We start from the raw sequence: 12,181 nt of genomic DNA on the forward strand, positions 1-12,181 counted from the left end.
TGGTAATCAAGCTGGTCTCCTTTCCCGGTTTGCTCTCTCGTTCCCGGAACCCCGAGCAAGCAGGTCTCCTTCCCTGCGGTTTGCAGGGTGGTTCGGGGAACGCGAGAGCAAACCGCGGCGAAGCTGGTCTCCTTTCCCGGTTTGCTCTCGCGTTCCCGGAACCCCCCTTGAAGCCGCCCAACAGCGCTGCAGTGTGGCCACATCTAACACCACTTGCAGCGCTGGTTGCTGTAAGTGTGGCCACTCTGCAGCGCTGGCCCTATACAGCTGTACTAATACAGCTGTAACAACCAGCGCTGCAAAATTTTAGATGTAGACATGGCTATAGAAATGTAGCGGCCTACTTCTGTGGATGGCAGCTTGGCCCAACTCGTAAGAAAAGTCAGTTTGCCCACAAAGAATTCTCCAACTGTCCAAGGAAGATAGATGATCCTTGTTAGGAATTCAGTACTCAGAAGAGCTGAAAGAACATAGAAGTGGACAACAGCATGGCGTTCTGCCTACCTGGAGCCAAGACATTAGATGTTACTTGAAGATTGGCTAGGCTTCTGAAATGGACGGGCAAGGATCCGTTGGTCATGGTTCACGTTGGCATTAAAGACACTGCATTGTGGAATATCTCACCGATAATAGATGGCATCATGGAACTTGGGCGCATGCTGAAGAAGAAGACTACCCAAGCGATCTTTTCTGAGATCCTTCCAGTCCCGCAAGCGAAGAAAGACAGAAGGCAGAAGATTCTGGAAGTGAACCATGGGCTAGGTGAGTGGCTTAGAGTGGAAGGTCTGTGTTTTGTAGAACACTGGTCCACCTTCTGTGGGGAGATGGGTCTGAATAGTTTGGATGACCTCCACTTCTGTAGAAGGGAATCCAATCAGCTGGCAGACGGACGTTAAACTAATAAAAAAGAGGAGGGTAAAAAGAGAGAAAATTTTAGCACAGAATCAAGATCCCACGAACAAAATTAACCACAAAACCAAAGGACATGAACAGAAGGAATTGTTGAATTGTCTAGATGCTAGATGCCTGGGTAACAAATAAGAGGCACTGAAATTAGTAATTTATGAGCCTAAATTTAATATATTTGGTATTACTTGAAACCTGATGGGGTAAGTCACACACCTGGAATGTTAAAATTAATGGTTGTAACTTATTTAGGAAGGATTGAGTGAGCAAAAGGGGAGGTTGAATGGCACTCTGTGTAAAAAATCGCATTACCTGTTTTTGAGTCACAGTAATTGTGAAGAAAATGATCTTGAATGCTTAGGGATCAGTGAGACAAGGCGGGTGAGGTAATATCTTTTTTGGACCAACTTCTGTTGGTGAGAGAGACAAGCTTTCAAACTTACACATAGCTCTTCTTCAGGTCTTTATTAGTTTCTTAATAGATAAAGCACAAGTTGGGGTGTTCTACAGACCACCAAATCACAGGAGGGAACAGGCTGGTAAGCCTAACTTCAGTACCAGGCCAATTAATTGAAACTATAGTAAAGGACAGAAATATCAGATACATAGATGAACACAATTTGATGGGGAAGAGTTAACATGACTTTCGTAAAGAGAAATCATGCCTCACCAATCTATTAGAATTATTTGAGAGCAGACAAGGGTGATCCAGTGGAGGTAGTGTACTTGGACATTCAGAAAGCCTTTGACAAAGTCTCTCACCAAAGACTCTTAAGCAACCATGGAGTCATGGAATAAGAGGGAAGGTTCTCTCATGGATCAATAACTAGTTAAAGACAGGAAACTAAGAGAAGGAATAAAGTCAGTTTTCAGAATGGAGAGACGTAAATAGCGGGGGCTCCCAGGGATCTGTACTGGGATCAGTGCTGTTCAACATACTCAGAAATGATCTGGAAAAACTGGTAAACAGTGAGGTGGCAGAGTTTGCAAATTATCCAGAATTACTCAAGATAGTTAAGTCCAAAGCAAACCGTGAAGAGTTACAAAGGGATTTCACAAAGCTGGGCAACTGTGCAACAAAATGGCAGATGAAAATCAGTACTGATAAATGCATATTGGAAAATGTAATTCCCAAATATACATACAAAATGATGGAGTCTAAATTAGCTTTTACCATTCAAGAAAGAGATCTTGGAGTCGTTGTGGATAGTTCTTGAAAACATCTGCTCATTGGGCAATGGCAGCCAAAAAAGCTACCAACGTTAGGAACCATTAGGAAAGTCATAGATAATAAGACAGTAAATGTCATAATGTCACTATATAAATCCATGGTTTGCCCACACCTGGAATACTGCGTGCATTTCTGATCACTCCATCTCAAAAAAGATATATTAGAAATGGAGAAGGTACAGAGAAGAGCAACAAAAATGGTTAAGCGTATGGAACAACTTCTATGTGAGAAGAGATTAAAAAGAGAGGGACTATTCAGCTTGGAAAAGTGATGACTAAGGTGGGATATGATAGAGATCTATATAATCATAAATGGTGTGGAGAAAGTGAATTGGGAAGTATTATTTACCCCTTCACCTAACATAAGAACCAGGAGTAACTTTGAAATTAATAGACAGCAGGTTTAAAAGAAATACAAGGAAGTACTTCTTCACAAAATGCAGTCAGCCTGAAGAACTCATTGCCAGGGATGCTGTAAAGGCCACAAGTATAACTGGATTTAAAAAAGAATTAGATAAATTCATAGAGGATAGGTCCATCAGTGGCTATTAGCCAAGATGGTCAGGGATGCAACCCCATGCTCTGAGGGTCCTTAATCCTCTGACTGCCAGATGCTGGAACTGGACAACAGGGGATGGGTCACTTGATAATTGCCCTGTTCTGTTCGTTCCCTCTGAAGCATCTGGCATTGGCCACTGCCAGAAGACAGGACAGTCTGACCCAGTATAGCTGTTCTTACAACTTGCATCCAAGAGTTTTAAAAGAACTGATGGTTAATGTTGATTTTCAATAAGTCTTGGAACACTGAGGAAGTTCCAGAAGACTGAAAGAAAGCTAATGTTGTGCCATCATTTAAAATGGGGAAATGGGATCTCCTGGATAATTATAGGCCTGTCAGTCTGACCTTGATCCTGGGGCGAGATAATGGAGTGGCTCAAAGGAGACTCAATGAATAAAGAATTAAAGGAGGATAATATATTTATAAGCAATCAACACAGGTTTATAGAAAATAGATCCTGTAAAACTAACTTGATATCTTTTTTTTTAATGAGTTGAAAAATTTGGTTGACAAAGGTAACAGTGTGGCTGTAATGTACTTAGGACATCTGTAGGCCTTTGACTTGGTGTTGCATGATGTTTTGATTAAAAAATAAAACTATATAACATTAACATGGCACATATTAAATGGCTTAAAAGCTTGCTAACTAATAGGTCTCAAAATGTAATTGTCAATGGGGAATCATTAATCAAGCAGTATGTTTCTAGTGGGTTTCCACAGGGAGCTGTTCTTGACCCTACACTATGTAACATTTTTATTGATGAGCTGGAAGAAAACATAAAATTATTACTGATAAAGTTTGCAGATGGCACAAAAGGTGAGGAAGTGGTAAATAATGAAGAGCACAGCTCACTAATACAGAGCGATCTGGATCGCTTAGTAAACTGTGTGCCGCAAACAATATACATTTTAATACAGCTAAATGTAAAGGTGTGCATCTAGGAACAAAGAATCTAGGCCATACTTACAGGACAGAGAACTATATCCTAGGAAGCAGCGACTTTGAAAAAGATTAGTTGAAAGTAAGCTCTCATTGTTACACTGTGGCTTAAAAGGCTGTTGTGATCCTTGGGATGAATAAACAGGGGAACCTTGAGAAAGAGTAAAGAGGTTATTTTACCTCTAAATTTGGCACTGGTGCAACCACTGCTGGAATACTGTGTCCAGTTCTGGTGTCCACAGTTCAAGAAGGATGTTGATAAATTGGAGAGGGTTCTGAGATAAGCCACAAAAATGATTCAAGGATTAGCAAACCTGCTTTTTTCCATTACATGCATCTGAGGAAGTGGGTATTCACCCAAACCTGCTTTACAGCACTAGACTCAAGGAGCTCAATCTGTTTCGCTTAACAAAGAGAATGTTAAAGGATGACTTGATTGCAGTCTGTAAGTACCTACATGGGAAACAAATATTTGATAACAGGCTCTTTATTCTAGCAGAGAAAGATATAACATGATCCAGTGGCTGGAAGCAAGGGCGGCTCTAGGGATTTTGCTGCCCCAAGCACGGCAGGCAGGCTGCCTTCGGCGGCTTGCCTGCGGAGGGTCTGCTGGTCCCGCGGCTTCGGCGGAGGGTCCGCCGAAGCCGCAGGACCAGCGGACCCTCCGCAGGCAAGCCGCCGAAGGCAGCCTGCCTGACGCCCTCGCGGCGACAGGCAGAGTGCCCCCCGTGGCTTGCCGCCCCAAGCACACACTTGGCGTGCTAGGGCTGGAGCCGCCCCTGGCTGGAAGTTGAAACTAGACAAATTCATACTAGAAATAAGGCATACATTTTTAACAGTGAGAGTAATTGATTTACCAAGGGTAAATTGCTGGGTTCTCCATTACTGACAATATTTAGATCAAGATTGCTGAAAGATCTGCTCCAGGAATTTTTGTGGGAAAGTTCTATGGCCTGTGCTATACAGGAGGTCATATTAAATTATCAGAATGGATCCTTCTGGCCTTGGAATCTATGAATCTATGATCTTGCTTATTCCACACCTTCACCAATATAACCCTATTGAATAGTGGAATTACTCCTGATTTAAAGCTGCACAAATCAGCTCAAAATCAGAATCAGAGGGTCATATTATTAACACTAAATTCCCTCTGACACTATAAAGGAGCTGGAAAGTAGGGATAAATAACACCCACATTGAGGGTGTGTAAAAGAGACTTACTGTAAATTAGTATTAGGTCCATAAAATGTAGAAATTGAAAAGTCCTAGTTCGTCTCCCTGTCAAGCTAGATAGTATTTTAAGATTGTGAAATATGGTAAGAAATTCAAAGTATGTCCTAAGCCATCACTGATTTAGGGTCTTATCCTGCCCACTGTAATCATCAGCATATTCCTTGCCCAGACAAGTTCTCCCATTCACTTCAATGGCACTACTTAGGTGAGTAAGGATTATTCATGCATGTAAGGTTTGCAGGATAAGGCCTTTAGAATCATTTCTTGGCTTAAATTTCCCTCACAGCTTTGCTTTGAGGCTATGCTGAGGCTTCCAGTTTCTGGACTTCCCCAAATACTAGGAGATGAGCAAAGGTGCTTCAGATGACTGAATGAAACAGACAAAAGCACTGTTAGTAAGAACTCTTCTTCTAACTTCTTCTAGGAAGAATCTCTGTGAGAAATATGGTAGGAGTGAAAGAATTCCCAGCTACTCCCACCAGCCTTCCCCATCAGGAGACACCAGAGAGCACCTTTTCTGTTCACAGTCTGTCAGCAGCCCAGAGATCAAGGGGATTAAAACTGACTGGTAACTCACTAGCGCATCAGTGCTCTGTGCAACAATTTTACCATAAACAATCTTTGTTTTCAGTCATTTTAATTCCTCACTGCCCTCGCCCTCTCTACACCTACACATCTTTCGGATACAACATAAGAAGACCTCTGAATTAGGCTTTAGACAGCTGGCCAACAATGCACATTTCTAATGCTCTGCTGGTGTGGAATCGGTAGAGTGATAATCCTGTTAGTAATGGCAGAAGCTCTCCCTTGGAAATTATAACAATTAGTCTCAAACAATTCCTTTTGTTGATGACTTTATCCAAGAAACCATCTTCCCTGGAAACTTCACTCAACTTTAGACTAATCCCCTCCTTCCTTTAGGAGCTCTTTTGTTGGAGGAGATTGTAGGCAAGCCCCAGGCCTGACAGGTCTCTGTAAGCCTTGGATGAGTCCCTACTTTCTTTCAGTTGTCAACCCCCATCAGTCCTGTTTGTTCATCAATCTTCTGGTCCAGGGATCTCTCTATTAAGAGACAAATGGCTGGGTTTATTTGGAGGGTCCAGACTCTAGACTGTGCTTTTACTTTTTGGTTGCCAAGTCAATCTTCCTGAAGTTGCTTTCTAAAAAATACAAAAGACACATCAGGGTATCTGCACTGTCTCCTTCTTTCCCATTGAAAGGTGACTTTTATAAAGAAATCTCCCTGGACCAGATTGTCTTCACAGTTACGTCAGTGTAAATCTGCTGATTTCAGAGGAGTCATTCCAGATGTCCCCAGGTGTAACAGAGAGCAGAATCTGCCCCTATAACCAAGTATGCTATCAGGATAAAAATCTTGTGCCTAGAGAGTTCTTGATAGGCTAAATCTATACATTGAAACAAAAAATATGTAATCCCAAATAGTCTGCAGATTTATTTGCTTTAGTGGCTTTGATTATTATTAAAGATAAATTTAAAACAACTCTAAGCTTTGTGTGGACACCCCTGTGGCCCAGCTAGTTCAGTAGCACAGAGCTATAAAGGGGCCCCTGCATTGGATATTAGCATTAAGGGTACCAGCATAAGAGGGGAAGTAGGCTCCTCAGAGCCACTAAATTCCCCCTCCGTCTGATGGATGGTCGGAAATACAACCAGGTAGAGACTGAATGGAGCTATGGCATGGAACATATGACATCCTGGATTTGGATGTGGCACAGTGTATTTCCTCCCAGAGCACTGGGAGTACAGGGAGGAGATTGTAACAATGATGTGGTGCCCCTTCCTGTGGGTTCCTGGCAAAGCCACCATTGAACCTTTTATGTTCTGTTCTTTGTTTTTATTTTTGTACCACATTCAGGTTGAGTAGTGAAAGCAGGCTGCCACTTTCACTGTTTCTAGTCAGTTTCACTTTTTCATACATGAGCACAATGTTGTGCTTTAGATGCCAAGTTACCATTATTTAGATTATTTTAAACCTGCTTTTAATTGGCAGCTTTTAAAATACTAAAACCAGTTCTATTACATTTAACATCTCACTCTTTTTAAAAATATATATAAATTAAAAAAATCTAAATTTGTACACTACTAGATTACATCTCAGTAACTGAACATTGGAAGAGAACTTGAGTTGATATTTTACTTGTCTAGTATGTAAGGCAAGTGTGTGTATGTGTGTGTGTGTGTGTGTGAGAGAGAGAGAGAGAGAGAGAGAGAGAGAGAGAGTGATGAGGGAATAAGAAGGAACAGTGTCAACATGAAATCTAGTAAATATTTAAAAAAAATTATTTTTGTGATTGTGCTATTTTAAAAATTTAGTGTGTGAAAGACCCACAAAAACAGGGGAAACTGATGAAGGTTCTGATCCTGCAAACACTTTGAAGCATAAGCATAACTTTACTGAAGTGAGTAGTCTAGAGCCTTGGATGGAATTACTGAAAAGAATAAAGTTACTTGGGTCCTGATCCTGCGAACACCTATCTGAATGCACAGAGGAAACAGCAAAACTGACTGCACAAAATCTCCTGACAAATGCACAAAGTAAAGAAATGGGGGGAAAAAATTGAACTTTTTTTCTGCTTTTTCTTTCAATAATAGTGATCTGAGGTGTTATTTGTTGCAAGAGGAGGTAAAAGGTATTCAGACTGAAGTAGGATTTTTAAGTTAACAGTTTCCCAGTAAAACTGAAATACACACTGTGTAAAATCAGTGCTGTTATGATTTAAGACAATTTCAGCATCTTTACCTAGCTCTTCTCAGACATTAGAGCACACGTAGGGCCAAATTCTGATAATACTGTTATGCTGATCTAAACCCAAAGTAATTCCATCTACTGAAGTGGTCCTGGTTTTACAATGATGTAATTGAAAGCATAATCTGATCCATGGCATGTGTGCTGAGTTACTCAGGGCATGTCTACACTTGCCATTTAAATCGCAAAAAGTCCCTTTTTTGCGCAAAAACCGTGGAAGCATCTGAGTTTCACCACAAACAGAAAACCGCCTCCACGAGAGGTGTATAGTTCTTACCAGTGATACTTTGCAATGATGTGCAAGTGAAGACACGTTCTTCCTGTTACATGGTTTTTAGCCTCTGAAGGATATCCCACGGTGCCTAGGTGACCTCTCTGGCCAGCAGCTCTGCCGCTCTGATGCCAGGTAAACAGACGTCCACCCCTCCCCCTGTAAAGCCCCGGGGAACTTTGAAACTCCCCTTCCTGTTTTCTTGGCAAGTGCTCACTTATCATCTGGCCAGGTGACAATGGCTGCTCCATGGAGCAAACGATCCCCTGCTTGGAGCAATGCTGTGCTATTGGAGCTGATCAGGGTTTGGGGAGAGGAGGCTGTGCAGGGACCCGGGATGCCCCACAATCACCCTCTCCCTTTCCCATATCTTCAAAATGGAGAGAGCTCCACTGTGGGATAGCTGCCCTCAGTCCCCTGCTCTCATCGGGGATGGAAGTGCTGCAAATGTGAACACGATCTGACACCTGTGGAAGTCAGTGAGTACACAACCCAGCGCTTTTCTTTTACTAGTTCCCTCTCACCAGTGAAACTAAGAGCGCAAAAACTCTGCAAGTGTAGACATAGCCTTATATAATGAAGATCTGAGTGGTAGTGGGGAGTATACCTGCGTGTATGAAATATGTCCACTTTTGGGTATTTTTAACCCTAAGAGGAAAAGGCCTACACAATAAATTCCAGCCTCCAGATCTGTGGAGAACTAGAATAGGTTAATATGACAGAGAGCAGTCCCAGGCACTGAGAAGCCATCCATCAGTCGTTCCTAGGCTCAGATAATCTAATGTAGGGTATACACACCCTGAAGGAATGTATATAGTGCAAAATCTAAGCATGACAGGGAACATTTGTTATGACTAACCCTCTTCAGATAAGTAGAGCACCTATACCTTTCCCCAGTTACTTCAACAGTAATCTTTTTGTATGACTGAACAATGTTTGGGAAACCAATACCAATAAGCAAGTTTGAAAAAATTAACTGCTGATCATGCTCAAAAGCTAACTGTAAAACTTGATTAATTCACCATTGGCAAATGCAGACCAAGCAAAGAAAAATGTTAAGCAGTCTTGTAATTATGAATGACATAAAATTCAAAAATATTTGAGGTAGATGGGAAGCAGGAGCGTCCTGGCCTCACAGGGAGGGCACTGGTTTGAGAGTTAGGAGAGCTGATATGCAAAGATGCCGCTATGAAAAACAGAGATGGGGAAGTTACCATGGGAGCTGATGCTTCTAACCCTATGAGCTATAACTCCTGCAGAGTCTGCTCCTCCTCCTGTCTACACCCTTCAGATGATAGGTAGGGGAGAGGGCCCATGGGTCAGTGGCAGAAGGGTCTGATCCAGGAGTGAAAGTAACTTACAGGACTTACCGGTACTGCCGGAGTCCTGAGGGGGCGTGGTTTCATCCGGAAGAGGTGTGGCCTGCGGGGAGCTCTGAGCCCTTTAAATCCGTCCCCAGCCCAGCCGCCGGAGCTGCGGGCAGGATTCAAAGGGGTCTGGGCTCCTCGCAGCTGTGGGAGCTCTGAGCCCTTTAAATCCCGGCCCCAGCCCGGCCACTGGAGCCGCAAGTGGGATTTAAGGGGTTCTGGGCTACCCACAACTGCGGGGAGCTCTGAGCCCTTTAAATCCCGACCCTAGCCCTGCCGCCAGAGCCGCGGGTGGGATTTAAAGGGCTCTGGGCTGCCTGCAGCCGTGGGAACTCTGAGCCCTTTAAATACAGCCCCATCCTGGCCCCCCGAGCCGTGGGTGGGATTCAAAGGGCTCTGGGCTGCCCGCTGCAGTGTGGAGCCCAGAGCCCTTTAAATCCCTGCTGCGGAAGCTGGTGTGGTCCAGCATGGTGTATTGGCTCTTGCCAGTACACCGTACCAGCCCGTACCAGCTTACTTTCACCTCTGGTCTGCCCTCTGTCTGGCTATTCTGAGAGCTGTGGGATATCTTTGTGGATGTTGGTGCAGCTGTGTTTGGAGGCTACAGGCCTGCAATCCCCCCTTCCTCCACCTGGATGGAAGCTCAGGAATAAGAACTTTTTAGAATTTCTTACTTAACCTTTCGTCAGCCACGGGTTTTGCCACGGGATGAGAGATTGTAACCCCTTTCTGTCCCGCTCTCCCCACCTTAGGGCCTTACCAGCCCACATGGAGACTCGTTATGGGATCTCATTTGTTGAGGATGTTGGCAGTAGCTTCTATAGTGAAAAACAAACACTGTTCTTTTAGTTCCTTACCTAAAAGGCCGTTGAACATTCTTGTTTTTCTTGTTTTTCACTAAAACTTGCTTGAATTGGCTTGGCGATGACCCCTCTGGTAAGGAGCAAATAGGTCACAGATTTCTGGCTGCAGCCTCACTCCTGGAACTGTAAACAGTGACTGTGCTGTGGAGAAACCAAGTTTGAGGAGAGAGACTGAAAAGGATGTTTTCCTCACCACACCTGCTCTGTATCATCTACACTCTCACTCCATCTGCAAATATCTCTGCTTCTTAACCTAAAATGGTGGGTGGGAGCAGCAATGGCCACAGAGACACCAGGGAAGCTCTGATCTCCCTAATGTTTCCCAAAGCCACTGTTCAGAGAAAGATAGTTTCATATACGTGGAACATTCACCCAGGCAAATCCTTCCACTTGAATTCACCTTAGTGCAGATAAACTGTTTATCTGAATCACAGTTGTCCCCAACTCCTGGTGTTAAAAATATGGCATTTAATTCAGGAGCAGGCACTTTAGAAGAACAAAATATAGGATGCTGTAAAACATATTAACTGTAAACTTGATCCCGCAAACACTTCAGTGCATGAGCAATCTCATTACTGATCACATAAATAAAATTAATTGTATGCTTTGCAGGATCAGGCCCCCCTTTAGTTAACTAAAATCCACGGAAACTTTGGCCTGGTCTACACTACGCGTTTAAACTGAATTTAGTAGCATTAAACTGATTTAACCCTGCACCGGTCCACACAACAAGGCCCTTTATATCAATATAAAGGGCTCTTTAAACCGATTTCTGAACTCCTCCTCGATGAGAGGAGTAGCGCTGAAATCGGTATTACCATGTCGGAGTAGGGTTAGTGTGGCCACAAATCAACGGTATTGGCCTCCGGACGGTATCCCACAGTGCACCATTGTGACCGCTCTGGAAAGCCATCTGAACTTGGATGCACTAGCCAGGTAGACAGGAAAAGTCCCGTGAACTTTTGAATTTCATTTCCTGTTTGGCCAGCGTGGAGAGCTCACCAGCACAGGTGACCATGCAGACCTCATCAGCACAGGTAACAATGCAGTCTCCTGAGAATTGAAAAAGAGCTCCAGCATGGACCACACGGTAGGAACTGGATCTGATCGCTATATGGGGAGAGGATTCCATGCTAACAGACTCCGTTCCAAAAGACGAAATGAAAACATTTGAAAAAAAATTCCAAGGCATGATGCAGAGAGGCCACACCAGGGACTCAGTACAGTGCCATGTGAAAGTTAAGGAGCTCAGACAAGCCTACCAGAAAACCAAAGAAGCAAATGGAAGGTCTGAGGCAGGGCCAAAAACATGCTGCTTCTACGCTGAGCTGCATGCAATTCTCGGGGGGTCCGCCACCAGTACCCCACCCCTGTCTGTGGATTCCAAGGTGGAGGTGGTAGTCTCAGCCATGGCTGAGGATTCTGCGGATGGGGAAGATGAGGAGGAGGAAGAGGAGGATGAGCTTGCAGAGAGCACACAGCACTCCGTTCTCCCCAACAGCCAGGAGCTTTTTCTCACCCTGACGGAATTATCCTCCCAGCCCTCCCAAGCCACTATCCCACACAATGAAGCCATGGAAGGGACCTCTGGTGAGTGTACCTTTGTAAATATTAAACATAGTTTAAAAGCAAGCGTTTTTTAATGATTAATTTGCCCTGAGGACTTGGGATGCATTCGCGGCCAGTACAGTTACTGGAAAAGTCTGTTAACATGTGTGGGATGGAGCAGAAATCCTTCAGGGACATCTCCATGAAACTCTCCTGGAGGTACTCCAAAAGTCTTTGCAGAAGGTTTCTGGGCAGGGCGGCCTTATTCTGTCCTCCATGGTAGGACACTTGACCACGCCATGCATGTAGCAAGTAATCTGGTATCATTGCATGACAAAGCCTAGCTGCATGTGGTCCCAGTGTTTGCTGGCATTGAAGCAACATCCATTCTTTATCTCGCTGTGTTATCCTCAGGAGAGTGATATCGTTCATGGTAACCTGGTTGAAATTCTGGAATTTAATTAAGGGGACAGAGATGGCCATTCCTACTGGGCTGT

At 43.8% G+C, this 12,181-nt stretch overlaps 1 protein-coding gene across 1 annotated transcript in view; it reads right to left on the bottom strand.

The window, feature by feature from the left end:
• Positions 1-341: 341 nt before the first annotated feature.
• CDK15 (cyclin dependent kinase 15) overlaps positions 342-12,181 on the bottom strand; it is a 72,736-nt gene continuing 60,896 nt past the window's right edge. Inside the window, exons 13-14 of the mRNA XM_030581019.1 lie at positions 10,131-10,277; positions 342-897 (exon numbers count right to left, since the gene is read on the bottom strand). Coding sequence (XP_030436879.1) covers positions 10,171-10,277 — 107 coding nt within the window. The 3' untranslated portion in view covers positions 342-897; positions 10,131-10,170. The remainder of the gene's footprint in view (positions 898-10,130; positions 10,278-12,181) is intronic.

The sequence above is a fragment of the Gopherus evgoodei genome, chromosome 11 (assembly GCF_007399415.2).
Source record: "Gopherus evgoodei ecotype Sinaloan lineage chromosome 11, rGopEvg1_v1.p, whole genome shotgun sequence".
Lineage (NCBI taxonomy): Eukaryota > Metazoa > Chordata > Testudines > Testudinidae > Gopherus > Gopherus evgoodei.